Below are 24343 nucleotides of genomic sequence, written 5' to 3' on the forward strand. Positions count from 1 at the left end.
AAAATAAAGGAAAAGGAATATAAGCATATTAAAAATAAGATAGATTATTAATTTAAAGTGTGCTGAAGAGGTATAATTACCTGTGGGAAACAGGCTTCAGGATGGGAGGTATAAAGCAAGAGAATGCTGTTTTTTGTTGGAAACCCTGTGATACATTTAACAACTAGTACTCATTTAGGGCTACATTTTTAAAATGAAAAACTGTTAAATGCTTTGAAACTGATTGCAGAAAGACTTCAGACACTGATCGCCAAGGATTATGCAGAGATATGCCATTTGGTTGGTAGTAGCATTGTGTTTATCTGCAACCAGAAAAAATAATTTTCTAACCACATATGCTTTACATGGTTTTTTTTATTAACTTTCCATTAGGAGCAGACTACATTCTACCATGCGCTCATTGATGCTTAATAATGCCTCCAAATAAAATGGAATATCTGTTTTCATATTTTTTTACATGTAGGCCCTACCATTTTTTTATTTTTGTTTTTGAACTTTTTATTGAGGCATAACATACACATATAAAAGTACACAACTCTTAAGTATACAGTTTGATTAGTTTTCACAATGTACCAGATACCCAGCACCAGAGCAAAAACTAGCACTCCAGAAGTCCCTCTCATTATGCCTACCAGGTGCTATCTCCCTACAAAGTTAACAACTGTTCTAACTTCTAACCCCAAAGGTTGGTTTTGTCTGTGTTTTGTTTTTTAAGTCATGTAAAAGGAATATAGAACATATGTTCTTTAGTGTCTGGCTTCTTCCAATCAACATTGAATTGTGATATTGATCCATGTGCCTATTTGTAGTTCATTCTCATTGGTATTTCATTGTATAACTATACCCACAATTTGTTTATTTTTTACTCTTCAGGGACATTTGTTTCCAGTTGTTTAGTATTATGTTTATTGCTGTGCTCTATTCTTATACATATCTTAAGGTGAAAATATGACAGCTTTCTCTTGAGTATAAACATAAGAATGGATTTGCAAGGTCAAAGGGTATGTGTATATTCTGCTTTGGTTGATATTGCCAAATGGCTTTCCAAAATGGTTGTATACTTTAAAATGGGTGAAGTGCATATGAATTGTATCTCACTGAAACTGTTGAATCTCAGGTTTTTAAGAAAGTTACTCAAGAAGAGTTTTTGTTGGTTAATTGGAAAAGGCTGGATTTTTACTTATCCTAATTTGACAAGTTAGAAACAACACTGGTATCACCTGCCATGGTTAGAAAAGGATCAAGTTGCTTCAGAAAGCATTTAGAGGTAATAGAAGTTGATTGCTCTGAAAGATAGGAAAGATCAGCTATACTGAAGGGAGCTTATTGAAAACAAAGATCTTAGCAAAAATCAAAATCATTCTGAAGAACAGTCTAAAATAGAATTTTGACCACTTACATGGCTGAAATCCTTTATTCTCAATATAAATGAATACCTCTGATTATGTGCCATACGTTGTCAAAAAGAGATGTGGCTCACTCCCTCCAGGAACTTACAGTTAGTTGAGCAGTAAGACCAATTTGTGAATTACTGATCATAGTGTAGAAATAAATCTAAGATACCATTAGAATAATCTATAAAAGATATCAGGACACGAAGTAGGAGCAGTATAAAAATGAGGGGCGCCTGGGTGGATCAGTTGTTAAGGGTCCAACTCTTGATTTTGGCTCAGGTCATGATCTCAGGGTCGTGGGATCAAGCCCCATGGCTGGCTTGCACTCAGTGGGGAATCTGCATCTCTCCCTCTCCCTCTAACCCTCCCCCTGACCCTGCTCGCGTCCCCTACTCTTAAAATAAATAAATCTTAAAAAAAAAAAAAAGAAAGAAAGAAAGAAATCTAAGAGACAATAATCTAGAGGAATTGCATGTAAATAAAAATTAGAAATCAGAGAAGGGTTCTTAGGGCCAAAAGGAGTTCTTTAAATGAAGAATTGGTGGACGGGATGTATGCCAGGTCAATAGAACAACATGTTAAAGCAACAGTTAAGGCCTGAGATAACAAGGCCATTTAGGAAATTACAAGAATCTGGGTGGCTGGAATGAAAGAATACTAGTTGGGAAGTGATTACAGATAAGGATAAAGAGGCAAAGTCCCAGTCATGAAGAGCCTTCTCTTTTAAGCTAAAAATAACTAGTGGCATTGAGACATTCCTTCCCCTTTATTTAAGGTTGGCTGAAGTAGGAGATAGTCTTCTATGACTCCAGGAGGTCAGTAGGGTAGAGGAGAAATAGTCCTATAATTCCCTGCCTGAAAGTAGGGTTCATAATGGGGCTGGTACGCTCAAATGCATAATAATAATAATAATAATAATAATAATAATAATAATAATAATAATAATAATAATGTAAGCTCAAATGCATAATAATAACAACAATAACAATAATAATAATAATAGCAACAATAATAATAAGTTGAGGTCAGAGGTGCTGTAGCTTCATTTATTCACTCTCTCTGAACCAACAGAATATGTAGAAAAGCAGTGTTAATGAAAATACTGTCAGAATGCGGATGTGCTAAAGCACTGCTGAGGTGATAATTGAGAGGTGGGTGATGACTGATCTAGTTTGTATATTTTTGGCTCCTTTAACATAAATGAATTGACCATTTATGTCTGGGTTTATTTCTGGGCATTCTCTTTTGTTCCATTGAGCTCTGTGTCTCTTTTTTGCCAGTACCATACTGTTTTGATTACAATAGCTTTTGTACTATAGTTTGAAATCTGGACTGTGATACCTTCAGTCTTGCTCTTCCTCAAGACTGCTTTGGCTTTCAGGGTCTTTTGCGATGCTATACGCATGTTAGGATTGTTTATTTCTGTGGAAAATGTCATTGGAATTTTAATAGGGATTGCATTGAATTGCTTTGGGTAGCATGAACATTTTATCTGTAATAATTCTTCAAACATGGACATGGAATCTCTTTCCATTTATTTGTGTCTTCTTCAGTTTCTTTCATTACTGTATTACAGTTTTCACCTTACAGGTCTTTCACCTCTTTGGTTAAATTGATTCTTAAGTACTTTATTCTTTCTGATGCTATTGTAAATGGAATTGTTTTCTTAATTTCTCTTTCTATTGGTTCATTGTTAGTGTACAGAAGTGCAACAGATTTTGGCGTATTGATTTTGTATCCTGAAACTTTACTGAATTTATTTATTAGTTGTAAGAGTTTTTTTGTGGAGTCTTTAGAGTTTTTTATATATAATATAACATCATCTTCTTCCTTTCTGATTTGGCTGCCTTTTATTTCTTTTTCTTAGTTAATTGTTGTGGCTAGGGTTTCTAGTAGTGTGTTGAATAAGAATGGTGAGAGTGGGCTTCCTGTCTCATTCCTGATCTTGGAGGAAAAGCTTTCAGCTTTTCACTGTTGAGTATGTTGGCCATGGCTTTTATTATGTTGTTGTACATTCCCTCCATACCCAGTTTGTTGAGAGTTTTTATAATAAATGGATGTTGAAGTTTGTGAAATGCTTTTTCTGCATCCTTTGAGCTGATCATATGATGTTTGTCCCTTGTTTTATTAATGTGGTGTATCACGTTGATTGATTTATGGATGTTGAACTATCCTTGCATCCCTGAAATAAATCCCACTTAATCATGGTATAGAATTCAGTTTGCTAATGTTTTGTTGAGGATTTTTGCATCTATGTTCATCAGGATATTGGCCTGTAATTTTCTTTTTTTTTTTTTTTTTTTTTTTTTGTAGTGTCCTTGTCTGAATTTGATATCAGGATCAGGGTAATATTGGCCTCATGAAGTGAGTTTGGAAGTGTTCCCTCCTCTTTTATTTTTTGGAAGAGTTTAAAAAGGATTAGTATTAATTCTTCTTCAAATGTTTGCTGGAAATCACCAGTGAAGACATCTGGTCATGCCTGGACTTTTCTTTATTGGAAGATTTTTTTATTACTGATTCAATCTCCTCACTAGAAATTGGTCTGTTCATATTTTCCATTTATGATTCAGCCTTGGTAGTTTGTATATTTCTAGTAATGTATCTATTTCTTCTAAGTTGTCCAGTTTGTTGGTGTATAAGTGTTTACAGTAGTCTCTTATAAATCTTTGTATTTCTGTGGTATCAGTTGTTATGTCTCCTCTTTCGTTTATAATTTTTTTGAGTCCTCTCTCTTTTTTCTAGTTTAATCTAGCTTAAGTTTTATCTATTTTGTTTATCTTTTCAAAAAACCAGCTTAGTTTATTCAATCTTTTCTATTGTCTCTTTAGTCTCTATTTCATTTATTTCTGCTCTCATCTTTGTTATTTCCTTTCTTCTGTAGGTTAATTTGTTCTTTTTTTCTCATTATTACTTGAGGTATAAAGTTGTTTGGGTTTTTTTTTTTTTAAGGTTTATTTTTTTATTTTAGAGAGAGTGGACATGTGCTCAAGCAGGGGAAGGGGCAGAGGAAGAGGGAGAATCCTCAAGCGGACTCTCCACTGAGTGCAGAGCCTGACATGGGCTCGATCCCAAGACCCTGAAATTATGACCTGAGCCAAAATCAAGAGTCGGATGCTCAACCACCTGAGTCACCCAGGCATCTAGTTAGGTTGTTTATTTGAGATCTTTCTTGTTTCTTAATGTGGATGTTTATCACTGTACACTGACCTCTTAGAACTGTTTTTGCTTCATCCTTTAAGTTCTGGTAAGTTGTATTTCCACTTTCATTTGTCTCAACATATTGATTTCTCTCTTGATTCCTTCTTTGGCTCATTGGTTGTTCCGTAGTGTGTTACTTAATCTCCACATATTTGTGAATTTTCCAGTTTGTTTGGTTTTTTTCTGTAATTGATTTCTAGTTTCATACAATTGTGATTGGAAGAAAAGCTTGGTATGATTTCAGTTCTCTTAAATTTGTTGAGACATATTTTGTGGGCTAACATGTGATGTATCCTGGAGATGTTCCATGTGCACTTGAGAAGAATGTGTATTCTGTTATTGGATGGAATGTTCTGTAAATGTCTGTCAAGTACATCTGGTGTAACATCATTTAAGTCCAATGTTTCCTTACTGATTTTCTGTCTGGGTGATCTATTAATTGTTAAAAGTGGTATATTGAAGCCTTCTACTATTATTATATTGCTATCTATTTCTCCCATCAGATCTATTCCGATTTGTTTTTTTGTTTGTTTTGTTTTGTTTTTTTAAAGATTTTATTTATTTATTTGACAGAGAGAGAGACAGCCAACGAGAGAGGGAACACAAGCAGGGGGAGCGGGAGAGGAAGAAGCAGGCTCCCAGCGGAGCAGGGAGCCCAATGCAGGGCTCGATCCCAGAACCCTGGGATCACGCCCTAAGCCGAAGGCAGACGCTTAATAACTGAGCCACCCAGGCACCCCCATATTTGCTTTATGTACTTAGGTGCTCCTATGTTGGGAGCATAAATATTTGCAAAGGTTTGATGAGTTGATCCCTTTATTATTATTATAATGACCTTCTTTGTCTCTTGATACAGTCTTTGGTTGAAAGTCTGTTTTGTTGGATATACATATAGCCCTGCTTTCTTTTGGTTTATATTTGCATGGAATATCTTTTTCTGTCCCTTCACTTTCAGTCTATGTGTGTCCTTAAAGCTGAAGTGAGTCTCTTGTAGGCAGCATCTGGTTGGGTCTTGTTATTTTATCCATTCAGCTACTCTTCATCCTTTGGTTGACAAAGAATTTAGTCCATTTACATTTAAAATAATTATTGATAAGTATGGACTTAATATTGCCATTTTATTAATTGATTTCTGTTGCTTTTTAATTCCTTTGTTCCTTTCTTTCTCTTTTGCTCTCTTCCTTTGTGATTTGATGACTTTGAATTCTTACTTCAGAGTTTTTCAGTTCTTGCTCTGCAAAGAATAAAGTCATGTAAATAATAATTTTATCATATTTCCAAAAATGGTACCTCTCTTACTATTATATAAATATAATGCTGACTTTGATCTGAAATGATCAAAAAAAGTTGTATGCCCAATGTATTAAGAGTTGGTTTTTTGGGGTGGGGGGGCTCGGACTGGCTTATTTGGTAGAGCATGCAACTCCTGATCTTGAAGTAAGTTCAAGCCCCACTTTGGGTGTAGAAATTACTTAAAAATAAAATCTTTTTAAAAATTTTTAATTTTTTTTAGAACAGAAGTGGGAGTTGCCCCCACATTTTATTTGATTGCTTAGATGTAAAAAACTTAAAAGATTATAGACAGAAAAGATGAGAATTTTCCTGAGAAAATTTTTTGTTTTATTTTGGTTTTGTTTTTGTTTTGTTTTTAGAGAGGGAGCATGTGTGTACGGGTTGGGGGGTTGGCACAGCTGGAGAGGGAGAGAGAGAATCTTAAGCAGGCTCCATGCCTAGTGCAGAACCCACCATGGGGCTCAATCTCACAACCCTCAGATCATGAGCTGAGCCGAAACCAAGAGGCAGACACTTAACTGACTGAGCCACCCAGGCGCTCCAGAATAGACTTTGAATTGCTTCTTCAAATAAAAATTTAGATAAAAGCTAACAGACCAACAAAAACTTAATGGAAAACCAAAGCATTGGTTAAACTCTTACAACCTGATTTCTTTCATAGCCAGTGCTTGATTCTTAGTTATTCTTATTTCCTTTCCTAAATAGTATGGCAAAAAGTCAGCGGACTTTCTTTTCTTGTTTGTGCTTTTTATACTAAAGAACCCCCCGAGACGGGTTGTTCTCCACTTTGGCACCTACTTTGCCTAGATATAGCTCTGTTTTCATGTAAATCTTGGTCTTATTCTACATAAAAGCAGTTTTTCATTTTTGTGTTAGCAAACCTCAAAAAAAATTGGCAGTGCTTTTGAAATATTTATTATTTTATTATTTTTATTTCATATTAACTTTGACTTTATTGTAGAAAATTTAGAGAATATAGATAAGTGATTAACTTAAAATAAATTCAACTAGCCAGAGATAACCACTATTTAAACTTTTGTGCTTATCCCTCCAGTCTTTTTTCTTAGCATACATATGTATATATACACACAAACTTTTTAAAATAAATGTAAAATCATACTGTACGTGCTATTTGAGTCGTAAACATTTGCCATAGCATAAAATCTTCCTCTAGAACATAATTCTTACACACTATATACCACAGAGCAACTGTATCATAGTTTAACCGTTCCCCTCTGTGTAGACATTTGTTATTTCTAATATTTTTAACCAGTGCTTTTTAGATTAGCCTTTAAAAAATGTTAAATGACCAATTTTCCCTTTTCTGATTCCTTTTCTAAAAGTGTTTTTCTGTCAAATTCAAGTATTAGAAGAGGAAGACCTTTAGAGTTCTTAATTTGAATCCTGCTATGCCACATACTAGTTGTGTGACCTCAAACAGCAATAACTGATGTGAAGTGCCCTCACAGAGTAGTCATTTCTTGATTCCTTTTCTTTCCCTTTTCAAGTACTTTGCTCAAGTATAATGCTAGCCTTGAGGAGCTTTGTAAAGACATCTCAATATTCTTATTTCCTGGATAAAGCAGATGCAACTAATTTTTGGCAGTCAACTTTTGGCTACTAACATTCATTTTCTAGCTGTCAGTTTTAATGTGTTGTGTCTTGTTTTTTTTTTTTTTTTTTTTTCACTCTCTTTTTCTCCTAGAGATAAGATTTCAGTTTCCACAGCTGACTGGAGTGCTTACCCTTGCTTTCTTTATTCACAATTGTATTATTACACTCTTGAAGAACAACAAGAACCAAGAAAACAATGTGAGTAATTGTCAGAGGAATTGAATTTTGTGATTGGATCTTAATTCTTAAATTTAAAGCATAGAATAGTAGTCAGCAAACTTTTTCTATAAAGGTTTAGTGATAACTGTTTTAGGCCTTGTGGGCCTTATGGTCTTTGTTAGAACTCCCCAACTCTGCTTCTGTGTCATGAAAGTAACCATAAAGAGTATTTGAACAAATGCATGGTGGCTATGTTTCAAGAAAACTTTATTTACAAAAACAGACAGTGGGCCAGATTTCATCATGGACCATATTTTGTCAACCTCTGCTGTAGAGTAATCACTAAAAAAATGAAGAGGCATAGCTAATAGCCAACAGTGGTGATACAATCTTTTTAAAATACCCAGGTTATCTGAAAGATTAAAAAAAGAAGAAGAAACAAAGAATAGATGGGACAAACTGAAAACAAATAATAAGATAATAGATTTAAACCCAATCATATTGATAATAACTTTGAATATGAATGGTCTAAATACTGCAATTAAAAGATATCAGACTGATTAAAAATCAAAACCTGACTACATTTGACCCTTGAACAAGATGGGGATTAAGGGTGCTGACTACCGCATCCCCCACTCCCGCAGTCATAAATTCGTGTATAACTTTCCCCCAGAGCCTAACTGCTAATAGCCTACTGTTGACTGGAAGCTTTAATGATAACATAAACAGTTGATTAACACATATTTTGTATTTTTTATGTATTATTTATTATATACTGTATTCTTATACTAAAGAAAGCTAGAGAAAGGAAAATGTTACTAAGAAAATCATAAGAAAAAGAATACATTTATAGTACTGTACTATGTCTGTTAGAGAAAATCTGCATATAAGTGGGCCTGCGCATTTCAAACCCATGTTGTTCAAAGGTCAACTATGTACTTTAAATATAAAGATATACCATGGAGACACTAAACATACAGGTAGAGTGGCTGTTTTAATATCAGACAAAGTCGACTTAAGAGCAAGGGGTGTTACTAGAGATAAAGAGCAACAGTACAAAATGATCTTTAGGGATCAATCCATCAACAAGACATAATAATCATAAATATATATGCACCCAGGGACAGAGCTTCCAGATAAATGAAGCAGCACCTGTCAAAACAGAAAGGAGAAATAGACAAATTCACTAGTATAATTGGAGATTTCATTACTCCTCCTTTAATCGTTGATGGAATAGAAAGTAAGTAAGGATATAGGAAACCAAAACAATATCAACCTACTTGATCTAATTAACATTTATAAAGGTCTCTAAGCAATAGGTGAATGCACATTCTTTTCAAATTCTTGTGGAACATATACCAAGATAGACCATATGCTGGGAAATTAAATAAATCTCAATAAATTTAGAAGGATTGAAATCATACCAAGTATGTTCTATGACCACAGTGAATTGAATTTAAAATCATGAACAAAGAAATCTGGAAAATTGACAAATACATGGAAATTAAATAGCAGCCTCCTGAATAAACAACGTGTCAAAGAAGAAATCATAAGAAAAATTGGAAAATACTTTGAGATTACTAAAAATGAAGACACAACATAGCAAAACTTACGGGATGCAGCTAGAGCAGTGCTTGAAGGGAAATTTTATAGCTGTATATACCTACATTAAAAAAGAAGAAAGATCTCAAATCAGTAGCCTAACCTTCTACCTTAAGATACTAGAGAAAGAAGAGTAAACTGAACCCAAAGCAGGCAGAAGTTAGCCACTTACTTGTGGCCTTGTCTGTAGATTTCGAAATCAATCTGATGGCTTCTAACCACGTAAACGAAAAATCATGGTGAAGCTTTAAAGAGGTCTGTACAGTTGTTACTGAAATACAAAGGAAGAAGAGCTCACTGTGCCTGGGGATTCCGAGAAGACTTCAAGTTATGTTTGGCAGAGTCATTATGAAGGCAAAAATCCTAAGGAGAAGGAAGTTAGCTCTCAAATTAGGGCAAGAATATAAATCTAACTCCACCATTTTCATGTTTACTCTTATCTGGTAACACATCTGGCATATTACCTGTGAATGAAGTTAGAATTGAGTTAATCTGGATTTTCCATACTCTTTAATTTTTCAGATGTAAAAATAGCATTATTTGATACCTACCTCTCAGGGCTTTAATCACAATTAAACATTATAAAATAGGAAAAGTATTTAACATGCTGTGGTATATAGTAGCAGCTACAAACTTTTTGTTTCTATATCCCTCGTACCTTCTCTCCTTACATTTAGACTGTGGATCTCTCACCTAATAGGAGAAAATATTTTCCCCTTCAGATTCTTTCCAGTGTCTTAAAACTTGTTTTGCAATGAGAACATATTAACTCTTCTCCAAGATTTCTTCCTATAATGCTAATAATAGATCCTCAGAAAAATACATAATGAACCACATCAATTCTCCCTTATCTTTACTCTCATCACTGCACTAGATTTTAATTTTTTTTTCAATTTTTTTTCAGATTTTATTTATTTGAGAGCGTGTGTGCGAGCACGAGTGGGGGGAGGGGCAGAGGCAGACAGAGAAACAGGCCGAAATGCAGGTGGAGAAGCAGGTTCCCCACCGAACAGGGAGCCCTATGACAGGGGCCCTGATCCCAGGACCTTGAGATCATGACGTGAGCCAAAGCCAGGTGCTTAACAGACTGAGCCACTCAGGTGCCCCTAAATTTAATTTTTATCTTGGAAATGTTTAGTCTTATTATACTTAAACTTTGGTCATAAACAGTCTTAAATCTCCTGAGGGAATAGAAAGAAAATCTTGTTTATCCTAAGTAAGCATTTGGAACTTTGGGATGTAAGGGGAAAATAAGCATATACTTTTTAATCCCTTCCTCCTTCTTCACAAGTTCCCTGACTCGTTGACACTTGAGCAAAGCTACCTACTCCAAGTTTTAGGAAGTTTAGAAAGATATGTGGAAAATACCTGTTTCATCTTCATAGGAAGTAATATATATCTCATTAATAATGTATTCCTTGGTGCCATGTAAGTCACCTGTCTACACTAATCAAATCTTTTCTTAGGCCAACTTAGACCAAGTGCCCCAGAAACCCACTTTGCGAGTTAGGAGTCTCACGTATTGGATCATTCTATCCGTAAGGCTCTGCTTCTCAGACTTTATCACTAAAGTCTCCTAATGACAGAGAATACCTCGTATACCTGGGAATCTGCAGGTGAAGAACACAATTTCATTGAAGTCTTGTATTTCATCTTAAGCATGCATGCACATTTTTACTGTACTCTAGTTTGTCTTAGAAAAGTCTTAAAGTAATGAGTTAAATGACAGGCAAACCTCACTTTACACATTTCCTATATGCATGACTTTCAGTTACTGTGATTTCATTAAATTACCTCAGGACCTTTAACAGCGTGGTTCAAATTCTAATTACCACAGGATTTGAAATTTGAGTATCTACATAAAGTAGTAACTACCTGCCCTTCAATTCACAAATCACCACATAAATAACAGACGTATATCATGATCTGTTGTTACCAATCACATCACTTCTTTCAAAGTCTTTCATTTATTGGTCACTACATATCTGTCATTCACTTTACACATAGACTGCCAAGCAGATAGTTGAGTTACCTCCTTCTTACCTGGTGGTAAATCCACATATTTTACAAAAATAGAAAATCGAGAGAGAAAATGGACAAACAAATGTGAAAGTGCAATAATGAAATAAAAAGTGAAAATGCTGGAAATGAAATTTGAATGAAACATAAATGGAATCGTAAAAGAAACCTCTGCTTGTGGGAAGGTAGACGTTCAAGAGACTCTGTGCAGCCAGAAGCACCTGGGGACCTGGGGAAGGTGAACTTATCAACACAAATGCGGAAAGTAGTTGTGATGAGAAGAATGAAGTTGTCGCCAAGGAAGTGGCACTGTCAGAAATTTTCACATTGAAAGAATTCTGAGAGATACTTCACAACATGAAGGCACAGTGGATGAAGTGATGGAAGCTGATGCAAACTTAGAAGAAAGGAATATGACGGTTCACTAAGACATGGAAAAGATGCTTGTTCTGTATTGTAATTTTACCATGAGAAGGAGGAAACAGTTCAAAATGCCCTTGGTAAGTTTTTACAAATAAAAAAAAACACTTTAATTCTCAATGTTTATGGTGTTTTAACATAGTATATTAGGGCGCCTAGCTGGCTCAGTCGGTTAAGTGTCTGCCTTGGCTCAGGTCATGATCCCAGAGTCCTGGGATCAAGTCCCACATCTGCTTCCTGCTCAGTGGGGGGGTCTACTACTCCCTCTCCCTCCTACCCTTTCCCCTGCTCATGCTCATGCTCTTGCGTGCTCTCTTTCTTTCAAATGAATAAATAAAAAATCTTTTAAAAAAATAAAATAGTATATTAAATAAATAGTACTTTTGCTATTATACATTTGTAACCAACAGTGAGAGTTTTTAATGTTTCGACAAAAATTGTTAAAGGTCATGGAACAGTTAATTTTTCTCATAGATTGTATGATCACATCACATGCTTTTTTAACAACTGATAATTTATTGAAATAGTTGGTGTAAGTATCCACAGTAGTGACTTCAACTGTTCAGTACTGATGTAAGTAATCTGCTTAATAATCTCTGAAGGGCTGTGCAAGTCAGTGAGTGGCTTGTAGATCCTTGTCTAGAACCAACTTCTGAAAATCTTAGGAATCTTAGTACCTTCAGCCCAAGGAGTTTTTCCGTAGTGATTCTCAGAGTCTTGGTGGGCATCCGAACTTGTTCTTCTACTTCGATATTCTTTTCCTTTGTGCCTCTGATCAAGTCAGCACACAGATTCTCCAGGGCATTTATATATTCAGTGAATTCCCACCTCAGGTTTTACGGGAGTCTTTCTGGTATCTGTAAGCTATGGCTGCAGTGCACAGCTTTCTGACCAACTTGTTCCTGGGTGAGAGCAAACAGTGGTAAGGCAGGAGCAGGTGGACCCCAGCTGTGCTGCAGCTGCCACCACATCTTCCTCAAAGAGGTGTCCAGGCAGTTTTAGTGTCATACTACTATGAAAAAAGAGGATGGCCTCTACTTTGTGCTTCCTAAAACTGGTAAATAGAATCACTTTTCTGGAAATTTACACCAGTGTATCTGGAGATGTGCATTCCCCAATGGGAGAAGCTCAGGACCGCATGGAGAGATAGACATTTCAGTTCATGGTCTCCCAAGGATTGCAGGAAGATTCTCTGCCTTTTTTACTAGAACACTCAATGGGCCTTGAAATCTGTTTTTTATATGTAAATACCATAAAATGGGTTCCTATTTCTGCTCCCTTTTGGGACTAGCACTTTGTAGAACTAGTATGTGAGGTTCAGCTGACAAAATTTGACCTAACTTTTGTCTTGTGGCAAATATTTTTTTAAAAAAAGCTTAAAAGTTTAAATGGATGATGGTTTCTTATTGTCTTAATTGAAACTAGGGTATGAAGTATAGTCTAGCTTTCAAAAAATCAGTTAGACTTCATGTTAACTTCTTAAAATATTAGTAACTACTAATGATAAAGTTAACATTTTGTAATGTAAAGCTAACACTTTTTGCCAACAAAATTCTGAAGACGTTAAGTACCTGTAAATATATAAACTCTCCTTTTGATTGTGCTGAAATTGGCTTATGTACTTGTATAAATTAAGCTAAATGGGTTCTATATTCTGAGAAAAAAATTGTCATTTGGTTTATTTAATGATTATACTTTTCAGCAGGTTTCAGTAAGTGACTTGACCCCTAGAAGTCTGGTTAATATATATTTTCTTGAGATTTAAGCCAGAAAATGTGAAGCTGGGACAATTGGGTGGCTCAGTTGGTTAAACATCTGCCTTCAGCTCAGGTCATGATGCCGGGGTCCTGGGATCGAGTCCCTGGTCAGGCTCCTTGCTCAGCGGGGAGCCTGCTTCTCCTTCTGCCTGCTGCTCACGTGCTCGCGCGTGTGCTCTGTCTCTCTTTCTCCCTCTGACAAATAAATAAATAAAATCTTAAAAAAAAAAAAAAGAAAATGGGAAGCTTGTCAGGGACTCTGAATTATTAATGTTAATGTTGTGTTAGTCATTCAGAGCTTAGTAAACAAAAGCTTAAATGTAGAGAAGAGAAAAGAATAAAAAGGCCTCTTTTTCTTCTGTATAAACTGTAGTTAGACTTGGATCTAAAGACATTTGTGAAGGAGGAAAATAATGTGGCTCCTAAATAGGTGTAATGATCAGATTTTCCAGCTTTGTTAAGTTCGGCTTAATTTCATGAGTTTTTTTCTCACGAAACATAGTTTTTTTTATGTATTACTAAATAGGATATAATTTCTATTCCTTCGTAAAGCATACCTTACCAGAAGAAAAAAAAAAGTGTAGAGTTGAAGATCATTCAACTCATCCTTTATCGTTGGAATATATAGTCTCTATAACCATCTAGGAAATGATCCTGGATATGTGGACTAACCTCTTGGTATTCCTCATCGTGTTTGAATTAGAACCTATACAGTGCTTCTTTTGTTTTGTTTTGCCTGTCTTTATTTAGTTTCACACCATGCTAGTTCTTTAAAAACGATTTGCAGTGCCTTATATCTTAATTTGTTATTTACTTTTTGCTGCTTCTTATTAATCTGTATAGTTAACTATACATCATCAGAAGTCTTTATGTAAATGTCTGGGGTAGGTCTGTGTGGTCAGTTTCTGTCATTTTTGTTGGTAAATGCTCCACTGCAGAGTATTTTCACTATGAACGGTATGTGGAACAAATTATAAACCATATTCGAGAAGCAGAATGTGCTTCCAGCACCACTTGTGCCCCCTGGTAAAGCTAGTCCTCATTCTGTGGTGGCATTCTTCCCATCACCTGGCCAGCCGTTCTTACTCATAAGGCAGAGTGGATTACCTAATCAATGTGTAGGATTCATATTGTCACTTGTGCCTCTTTTTAAGTACATTTTTTACTTTGAGACTTGCTGTCTAAAAGATGGCCTTTTTTCTCCCTTTTCCATTAATCGGACTTTTAAGAGGCTCTATCTCCAGGCCTAGTACAGTGATGGCTTGTGTTCAAGCCAGAGAATAGCAAAACCCACATGTGTGCATGGTATTCATAGGTGGCATGTTTCCCAGGATCATGCTAAACCTCAGCTGCTTTCATATTAAAACATCTTTTCTGTTCGTTAGAGTAGTTTCAGATGAAAACAGATATGCAACTCTTGACCTAGTTGCATTGAATATACATTTAGACTACTGTAAAATAGAACTGTTCTGATTTTAGTATTTCTCTTGAATCTGTGTGCACTCTGCTGTATTCTTTGTTACTTGTAACTTGTTACCTCTTTATCTTTGTTTTCTTTTTTTTTTTTTTTAAGATTTTATTTATTTATTTATTTGCTAGAGAGGGAGAGAGAGCACGCGCTCAAGCAGGGGGAGTGGGAGAGGGAGAAGCAGGCTCTCCGCTGAACAGGGAGCCCAATGCAGGGCTTGATCCCAGGACCCTGAGATCATGACCTGAGCCAAAGGCAGATGCTTAACCAACTGAGCTACCCAGGCACCCCTACCTTTGTTTTCTTTATTGTTGTTTGTTAACTGTGACACAGATGCATTCAAGACTGATCATCTCTCCACTGTAATAGCTAAGGGCATGCAATTTGGAGCCATAACATCTTTAGTTTGAATACTGACTTCGCCAGCTACTTAACTCTGTAACCGTGGACAAGTTTTGTAACCTTGCTGTACTAGTTTATTCATTTATAAAATGAAGAAAATGAATGCACCTACATTTAATGAGATTATACATGTAAGGTGCTTTGTGCATAGCCTAGCACCTAGCCACTTTAATACTGGCTACTAACTATAAGCAACGTAGTTATTATTTTTCCTGTGTATTTACCAGGTTCCTCCTCTGTCCCAGGTATTGTTCTGGGTATTGAGGGTATAAAGATGAAAAAGACACAGTCCTTGCCCTCAAGGATCTCATAGTCTAGGGGTATTAACCAACTTAGACATAGAAAAATTAAAATACCAACATGATACAAAAACTATTAACCTTGCCTACTTTTTGGGTATTGAAGGACAGTTTTTTTTTTCCACTTGTGATCTTTCATTCATGAGCATAGATTACTTATATAATAAAAACTAGTGATAACTGCAGTGCACTCTAGTAGATGTTGTATTTCAGGTATGTGTACAGTACCGTAAGAACAGGAAAGCAGAAGGCAAAACTGACTTATCAGGAAGCTGTTGCACTTTAGCCTTATTATCTTCATCAGACTTTCCCCCAAAGTCTACTAAGGTACATGTCTTTGCAGAATGCCTGACCAGAATAAGGGTGATCAGGTGCCATATAGACTAAAGACTGTCCATGAAATGGTAGCTGTCCCACTTTGTATATAGCTGTTTCTGACACAGCTATTTTGGCCTCCCAAGATTTTGCATTTTATAAGACTACCTCTGTTTTTGAGTCACAGTGAGTAGGTTGAAGGTAGAATGACTTTTAAACATCATAATGGGAGACTACTACCCTTTGATATGAAAGGTAGAGTTACCTTGTTCATTTCTGTTCATTCTCTACAAAGCCATGAAACAACTTTAGGAGCGACTGAAGTCTAGCCTGAAATGGGCCTTTCACAAACTAAAGAGGAAAGACTGTGAAAGCCCCTTGAAGACTCCTTTCTCAACCCTAAACAATTAGAAACTCTTTGAGAATGCTAGAACCAACCTGCATAATCCAAGTTCCTGTGGCTTCCTCATAGGCAAGTCCACCATCTAATTCAGGGTCTGGAATCTCTGGTTTGTTTTCAAGCTGATTGTCTATTTAGACCTAAACTTAGGATTTCTTGTAGCTTGTTACTTGCTTTTTAAGTGAATTTTTCAACATTCAGGTTTATAACTTTCTGCTCTTGCTCAGCCCATTTAAGGAGAAGAGTTGTCAAAAAAAATCACAAATGCTCCCTAATGCCAAATGTCCACTTTCCTTATTGTGTTATCAAACTAAAGTAAAATTGTATGTAATTTTTTTCTTATCTGTTTTCTTAGCTTTCAAAGCAATTTGTGTTTAAAATGAAAAATGAATAGGCTTATTGCCATAATTTAGTTGTGCTGAATTGTTTGGCTGTAACTTTAGTGATGATGGAGACCAGATTTGTGAGCCGTGGGATCTGTTCTGTTTGGATCTGACAGCCGGCTGCATTAAATATCTTGGAGCTTTTTCCTTCACATGGGGGTAGGAGGTCAGGAGGGTGGGAACAGCAGTGGAAGAAAGCAACCCACTTTATTTAATGTGCTGTATTTGTTTACTGATTCCAATAATAACAATGTGCAGCTGTTGGAACAGCTGCCTTTTGATTTCCTTTTGTTTACTGTTTAGGTTTGGTAAGCTTGTCTGTGATAACCTGCTTACTGTCTGCCCTTTAACTAGCTTTCCTTCTTTATTAAATATGTTTTAATACTGTACCAGTTTCTTTCAGCTGGGCATGCTTTGATGGTTTAACAAAGTCAATTTACTGAAAGAAAAACTTTTTTAGTTCTGTAGGGCATACTGAAGGTGGCTTGTTTTTGCTTTCTGGTCCCTTAGCTTTTATTTTTAATCAAATGTCTTACAATTTGGTAAATAAATTACCTTAGAAATTAGTCATATTTTTTTGTTAAGCCACCATTTATGTTAATTTACTAAATCTTCCAACGGATAGGGTAACTTAATCTACGTGCTCCAAAACAGTAAAAAAAAAAAATTTGTCAGACTACTTGTGATGTATGTGAATTTTGTTTTATCTACTTTCTGTGAACAGATTGGATACATAGAAGGCATGTACATAAAAACACACACAGTCAAAATATAAATCTTGAATTTTTGAGTTTTCTTATTTAGTCTATTCGGGCAGATTTAACTGCAAATACATTCAGTGTTAGAGCATTTTGTTCTCTTTTTACAGGTGAGGGACTTGTCCATTGCTTATATGCTGGTGACATTAACTTACCTCTATATTGGAGTCCTGGTTTTTGCTTCATTTCCTTCACCGCCATTAACCAAGGATTGCATAGAGCAGGTAAGGCACTAGGAACCCTCTCTTTGTGATTGTTTACACCTTCCTATCTGCAGAGCAGGCGGGGTGATACGGTAGCAAGTTATAATACCAGACAGACCAGAGTTTGAATACCATCTCTACTGTTTCTTTGCATGTGAGATTTTAGGCACCTTCCCCATCCTTTCTAAACTTCAGTTTCCTATTGCATTAAATGGTATAATACATATACCATAGATTTTTAAAGAGACTCTCGAGAAAGCATACTGCCTGCTGCTCCCTTGTGGTACTCAAAATAGATAATACCTATTATTATGAACATAGTATTTCTCTTTGTTTGGAAAACTGTTACTGGTGCTCTTTATGAATTTATAAAACCTCTGCTGGGAATACATGCAACCTCCTTATTTTCCAAAGCCCAGATCTGGAAATGTCCTGGATAATCTGTTATCTTTGCTTATCAGTCCCTAGTGATAGGTCTGATGCTCATTTTTGTACAGCGTGGCAGACAGTAAAACAAAGAAAGACTATTTGGCTGTTAAAAAGAGAGGGAGAGACGGAAAGAATAGAAGAAAAGATTTTACAAAAAAGTTGCATAAGTAATACTTTCTTTGATTTGACCCATGATAAACTTAGGAATAGTTTAATGTGACTGACGAATTTCTCACAAAAATAGCATTTTACAGATGAGTTTCTTTCTAGTCAGAAGAAATTCCTCTAATAAGAGTGTAGTGGAATATACACTATGATTTATTTGGATGAATTATAAGAGTTATTTCAGCATAATAGTGTTAATAATGTTCTCATCTTTATAAGAGAAATAAGTTTGAATTATTACTGTTACGATAGCTTGAAATGTTCTTCTCTTGATTTCCATGACTCCAGAAGTTCTTTGGCAGCCGAATGTTTGCTGAAAATTCCCCTGATGTGAACAATCCCATATAAAGCCCACTCTCTTGGGAATAGGAATATCTATGGTATTTGTATTTGAAAGGAAACAAAAAAATTCTGAGTAATTAACTTTCCTTTTAGATGCCAAACTGAAATGGAGAAAATTATGAAAGGAAATAGAAATCACTCATTTTATTTTTAGTTATAGGCTATGAATAATAATGATACTAGGTGATACTTATACTCTCACATTATTCTATAGTCTTTACTTTGGAAGTGTTTCAGGGGAGGAAAAGCAAGAGAACTAGTCAGGATCAAGTGCATTGAACTAAATTAGCCATTTAAATGTATTAAAACAGATTTATGCTTGTACCTTACAGAGCAGTACTTCTGAGACTGTGAAGGGCAAGGTTTTCTTTGTTGTTGTTCTTTGTTGTTGTTCATGTCAAATCGATTGCAGACTGATACTTTTGTAAAATAAGATGTGGCAATGTCAAATTTCTATGATGTTTATATTTCAATTTTTGTACTTAGTTTATTGAAAAATAATAGTTCACAAATACTTCGTGGATGAGCACCGGTCCACGAACCAAAACTTGAGTGGTACCTATGTTCCAAATAAGCAAAAGACATTCAGTTTTATAAATTTGTATGTGCTGAATTGATTTTTAACATTACTTCATTATCTTTCTTGGATTAGAATTTTTTAGACAACTTCCCTAGCAGTGACATCCTGTCCTTCATTGCAAGGATCTTCCTGCTGTTCCAGATGATGACTGTATACCCACTCCTAGGCTATTTGGCTCGTGTTCAACTATTGGGCCATGTCTTCGGTGACATTTATCCTAGGTAAGGGCTCTTCTCTTGACCAGCAGGATGTGCCAAGCAACAAATGACTGTGCAAACAGGTCAGTTTAAAATGTGACTGATCCTTTTGCTATAAAAATTTGCCTAATGAAAATGGTTACTAAGGGTAGATCACAGGTGTTCTTTTCCCTGAGAAAATTAGAAAGCTGCTTCCTTGTCCAGAATGATTTAAGTTAGTTCCTTCTAGTATGGTTATGTTAGCTCTGATACTAACTATATTTATCTTACAATGTATTTGCCATTAATCTGCACATTGCCAGGAAGTTAACAGTATATAGTACCTGTATTAGCAATGTATGGCTAATGAGAAGCAATGCTTTTATTTTAATTATTGGTTATTGATATGTACTTGTATATTTATTAACATTCATGCATTTTTACATAAATCATAGTTGCTTAGAATTGAAGGTGAGATATACAACAAGTTTAAATTCCTGTTTGCTTCTGTAACTACTGTAATTTTAAATCTTTTATTGGTGATGGAGCAGTTTTGAGTCCTTTTGAAAATCAAAGTCACTTACCTTCATTCAAGAGAAATTTCCATATACTGCTTCACGGTTTCCCTGGAACTTCATTTTGGATTCCTGGTTAATTCCTACTCTAACATTAAGTTTTAGTAGAGATTCATCTTAGTAAAAAATACCCAGTCCTAACCTATTTTACTTTAAAATAAATGGTCTTAAATGAAGAAAACTTTTGGATAAAAACTTTTAAAATTACATTTACGGTACCCAATTAAACAAAAGATCTTCATCAGTTCTTTGAAGTGAACTGATGCAATCTGTTCCCTCATTAAGTAAATAATTAGTATAAATATGTTGGTTTAAAAACAAAAACTTGTAAAAGCAAAAGTCAAGAGGTACCACCTCTCTAGCATTGACAGTAGCATCAGCTACAGTTGTAACATTCATTGCTCATCTGGAAGATTGGATTTCAGTACATATAAGATTCCTATTGTGTTTATGCCCTGTGTTATGTTTACATTCACCAAAATAAAATAAATACAATGAAGTTATAGATGAAAAAAACTCTAGGTAAATGCATTATTCCTGCTTTCTGTCATTATTTTGCATAATGGTGGCTGTTAGAATGCTTTTTGCTCTTGAAAATAATCTGGAAGTTCCCTTTCGTGTTCACATTTCATTTCTTTCTCTACCACCAACAACACACTATCATTTATCCTATAGTTAAAAGTACAGACTGCATATTTCAGAGCATACTTTTTGGGCTCAGCACCTCCTTTACACTCTTAAAGTTGTATTTATTTCTGTACCCTGTGTGGGGCTTGAACTCATGACCCTGAGGTCGAATTGTGCGCTCTTCCGACTAAGCCAGCCAAGCAGCCCCACACTTTCAAAACTCTTTAATACCTGCTTTGCTAGTAGATAATTGGATTCCCTTATCTTCTGCATTCAATCTGTTGCAATATGTTGTTTTCTTTTAAATATATGAAGAAAATCTACTCTCACACAGACACATTGGAAAAAGGAGTACTTTTAATAGCCTTTTCAGATTATTATGGATATTCTTCTTTGGTACTATGCCAAACCTTAACAAGTGGTAGTTTCTTATAAGTTAATTGAATCAGAAACTCACTGATATTAAAACCCATTGGTCTGTAGTACACTTTGGATCCTTTACCTATGCATGTTTTTGTACCATGTTTAATCATTTGGAAAATATCATTTCACTGAGTTCTGCAGCTCTTCCACACTTCATTATATAATATCAAAACCCACATTCGTAACATCACTACCAGTTTCATTATAAAAGTCCTTAAATACTGGAAAACTGTCAAGCTCAGGATGGCAAATACAAGCTATCCAAAATTCTAATTTTTACTTGAAAGCTGAAATTTTATCATTGACCACACAGACCACTAATTGTTTTCCTTGAAGTGACAAGCTCATAATTGTTCATTTAAAAAAAAAAAAATCTGTCAAATACCCCAATCTGAAAAACTACAGTTTGTCTGCCTTTCAAGTAAAAATAGCATTCCTTGGAAAAAAGGACTACGTCGCTCTCCAGCTCAGTTGCACAAGTACTTTTCCTCAAGACAACTGTTGTACTTCACTGTGTAGCAGATATGCTGTGTTATATACTTCCTAATTGATCACACAGAATAGTAAAAAAGTTGTGTGTTCAAAGCATGAGATTTAATGAAACTAATTTTACTTTTTTAAGAAGATCTGCTTTTTGTCAATGTTTGGCAGTAAGGTACACAGTAAGGTACACAGTGTACTTCACTGTGTAGCAGATATGCTGTGTTATATACTTCCTAATTGATCACACAGAATAGTAAAAAAGTTGTGTGTTCAAAGCATGAGATTTAATGAAACTAATTTTACTTTTTTATGAAGATCTGCTTTTTGTCAATGTTTGGCAGTAAGGTACACAGTAAGGTACACAGGTGCAACTGCCTCTCCATGCTAAGGGGCCAGCAGTTGTACTAACAATTGCTTTTGCAAAGCAAGTAATGTCTTTTATGATTTGAAATTAATCTTTATTTCAGTGACTTCCTGAAAGGGTATTGGGAACTTCCCTGGGGTTCGTGGTTACACTGTGAGAACCACTTCTTTGGAAAATACACAAAGTTGTTTCCTTTTACAATACAGAAATAACAGAGGCCCAGCCATTGTCTCACAGCTCTGGAGCAATTTTAAAGTTGGAGTTTCTGGATAAATAGCAAGATCTGGAAGCCTGAATATCTTTGTAATTCATCAGGATGTATGACTAACTACTTATTTGTGTTAATAATTTTCCTCATTTTTATTCTCTCTGTAATCTTTATCTGGGATTAATTACCCTCTGATAACTTGGGCTCACAAGGTTGCTTTGATGTGTAAATTTGGCTTTTAAGAATCATCTTTTTGGGAAATGGAGTCATTTCTTGAGCGTCTAATTTTATCTACATTATTTTTCTATTCATGGTAAACACTGAATATCTTTAAGTGGCTGAATCTGAAAAATGAAAACCTGCCCATTTTGCCTTTCCCTTAATATAATTTATTTTCCTAATTATAAAAATAAAATACAAAAGAATATTGTAAAATAACAAGTTTGTTAAATACAGAAAAGAGGAAAAATCACTCCAAATCCCAATCGTAACAGAATCACTACTGCCTTTTCAGTGTATTTCCTTCTGATATTTTTTCCAATGTTTTCAGATTTTCTTGTGTAGTGAATATCTAGCTAGTTTTTTTTCCAAGTTGCCTAGATGAATTTTTACCATCTAAGTAACAATGATAAGTTATTTTGAATAATTTTTAATATATTCCATCAAGGAAATTGTTACCTTGCTGTATATGTAGGATACTTCTGTTTTTGCCACAAATATCTTTATGTTAATAGTTTCAATTTTATTTGTTGCCTTAAGATATTCCAAATGGAATTATAGAATAAAGAGCATGAACTCTGATGCATACTACCAGTTTGTTCTACAAATCTTAACCTGTTCTTACATTTGGACAAAGTCCGGTGTCACTGTGCCGTCACCAGCATTGAGTGCTATTGTTGCCTTCTATTTTCACTATGATTTTATTGTCAAGTTTAAGACATTCTCATTTTAAAGATGTTAATAATGAATTTTATTCTCATATTAATGGCTACAATTTGCCTGTTTTTATTTTTTCCTCCAAATTCTCTCTTCAACTTCTAGCATTTTCCACGTGCTGATTCTTAATCTAATTATTGTGGGAGCTGGAGTGATCATGGCCTGTTTCTACCCAAACATAGGAGGAATCATAAGGTACAGCCTATAAGAGAACTGTGACCCTTCATGTATTGTTCTTAATTTTTATGCTTTTCCTGTCGATATTGTTGTCATTGTTGATTTAATTGTACAAAATTCTTGTGAGTTTTTAAAACTGGTAACATTCAAATGTCGTTCCCTGGTGTCAGTGAAGGTGTTCATTTACTTCCATCACACTGCTTCTTCCTGAATCTAGCAGCCCCATTATCCCTTAGACATCTTTCCCTTTCTCTTCTTTTTCTTGTCATTTTCCTGTTGTACCTTCTTCTCTTTATCCAAAATAAAAAAATTTTAATATATAATGTATAACTGCTTGAGTACCTGGAGGTCTCTCATTTGTTAAGGCTGTGTTGTAACTTTCTTTTTTTAAGGATACTTGAAATATGTTTAATAATAAAGACAACTGCTATGCTCTTTTTACTTTTATTTGCGTTTATTTTATGCAGAATTTACTCCTGGGCCATAAGTTTTTGTTTCTTCAGTTTCTTCTGGGATATCTTTTTCTTCTGTGCAACCTCCTCTTCTGGTTTAGGAGCAGTCTGCTCTTTTTCAGTTAGGATCATCTCAGTGTGTCTGTAGTCTAACTTTTTTAACCCATTTCTACTCAATAACATAATTTCACTGTGAGTTGCAGTCGGAAAGTAAGAGTTTAGATGGGAGTTTAGATCCCAGATGGCTCTTTACTTAATATACTTTCTCTAAAAACACTGATAGGTTGAGTAGATGGGGAATAAAATTGTGAACTCAGATTCTCATGGAAAACTGGGGTTTACCGTGATCTGATTTCTTTTCCTCGACCTCTAGAAAGGAGGGCTGAGTCACTTTTTTGAAGACCCTTACCTAAAAAAGTAGCAGGAAACAAAAGGAGAGTATTATCCTGGTGCTTATTGAAGTTTCTGTTAAGCTGAGGATACGGTAAGGAGGAAGAAAGTTCCGGTCTTGTCTTGAGATATTTTTGTTATTATCTTTGATAATTATGCTGAACACCACAGAGGTACTCATCTGTTCTCATTCTTAAGCAGATGCTAGCAGTCCTGCAGAAACACAGAATGCATAATTAGTTTAGAAAAGATCAAAGATAGGAAGACTATCTCCAGATGTTTCTGAGGAAGCAGCCACAAACACGGAGACACAGAAGAACTATGGAGATATG

General features: G+C 35.2%; 1 protein-coding gene across 5 annotated transcripts in view; it reads left to right on the forward strand.

Annotated features, from left to right (window-relative positions):
• Nucleotides 1–24343, forward strand: part of SLC38A9 (solute carrier family 38 member 9) — a 77520-nt gene that overhangs the window by 52112 nt on the left and 1065 nt on the right. For all 5 annotated transcript variants that reach the window (XM_045794326.2, XM_087862142.1, XM_045794327.2 and 2 more), the window contains 4 exons: nt 7591–7697; nt 17592–17705; nt 19273–19421; nt 23098–23187. In XM_045794326.2, the coding sequence (XP_045650282.1) occupies nt 7591–7697; nt 17592–17705; nt 19273–19421; nt 23098–23187 (460 nt within the window). The remainder of the gene's footprint in view (nt 1–7590; nt 7698–17591; nt 17706–19272; nt 19422–23097; nt 23188–24343) is intronic.

This window comes from Ursus americanus, chromosome 5 (genome assembly GCF_024610735.1).
Source record: "Ursus americanus isolate L20-20 chromosome 5, mUrsAme1.1.p, whole genome shotgun sequence".
Classification (NCBI taxonomy): domain Eukaryota; kingdom Metazoa; phylum Chordata; class Mammalia; order Carnivora; family Ursidae; genus Ursus; species Ursus americanus.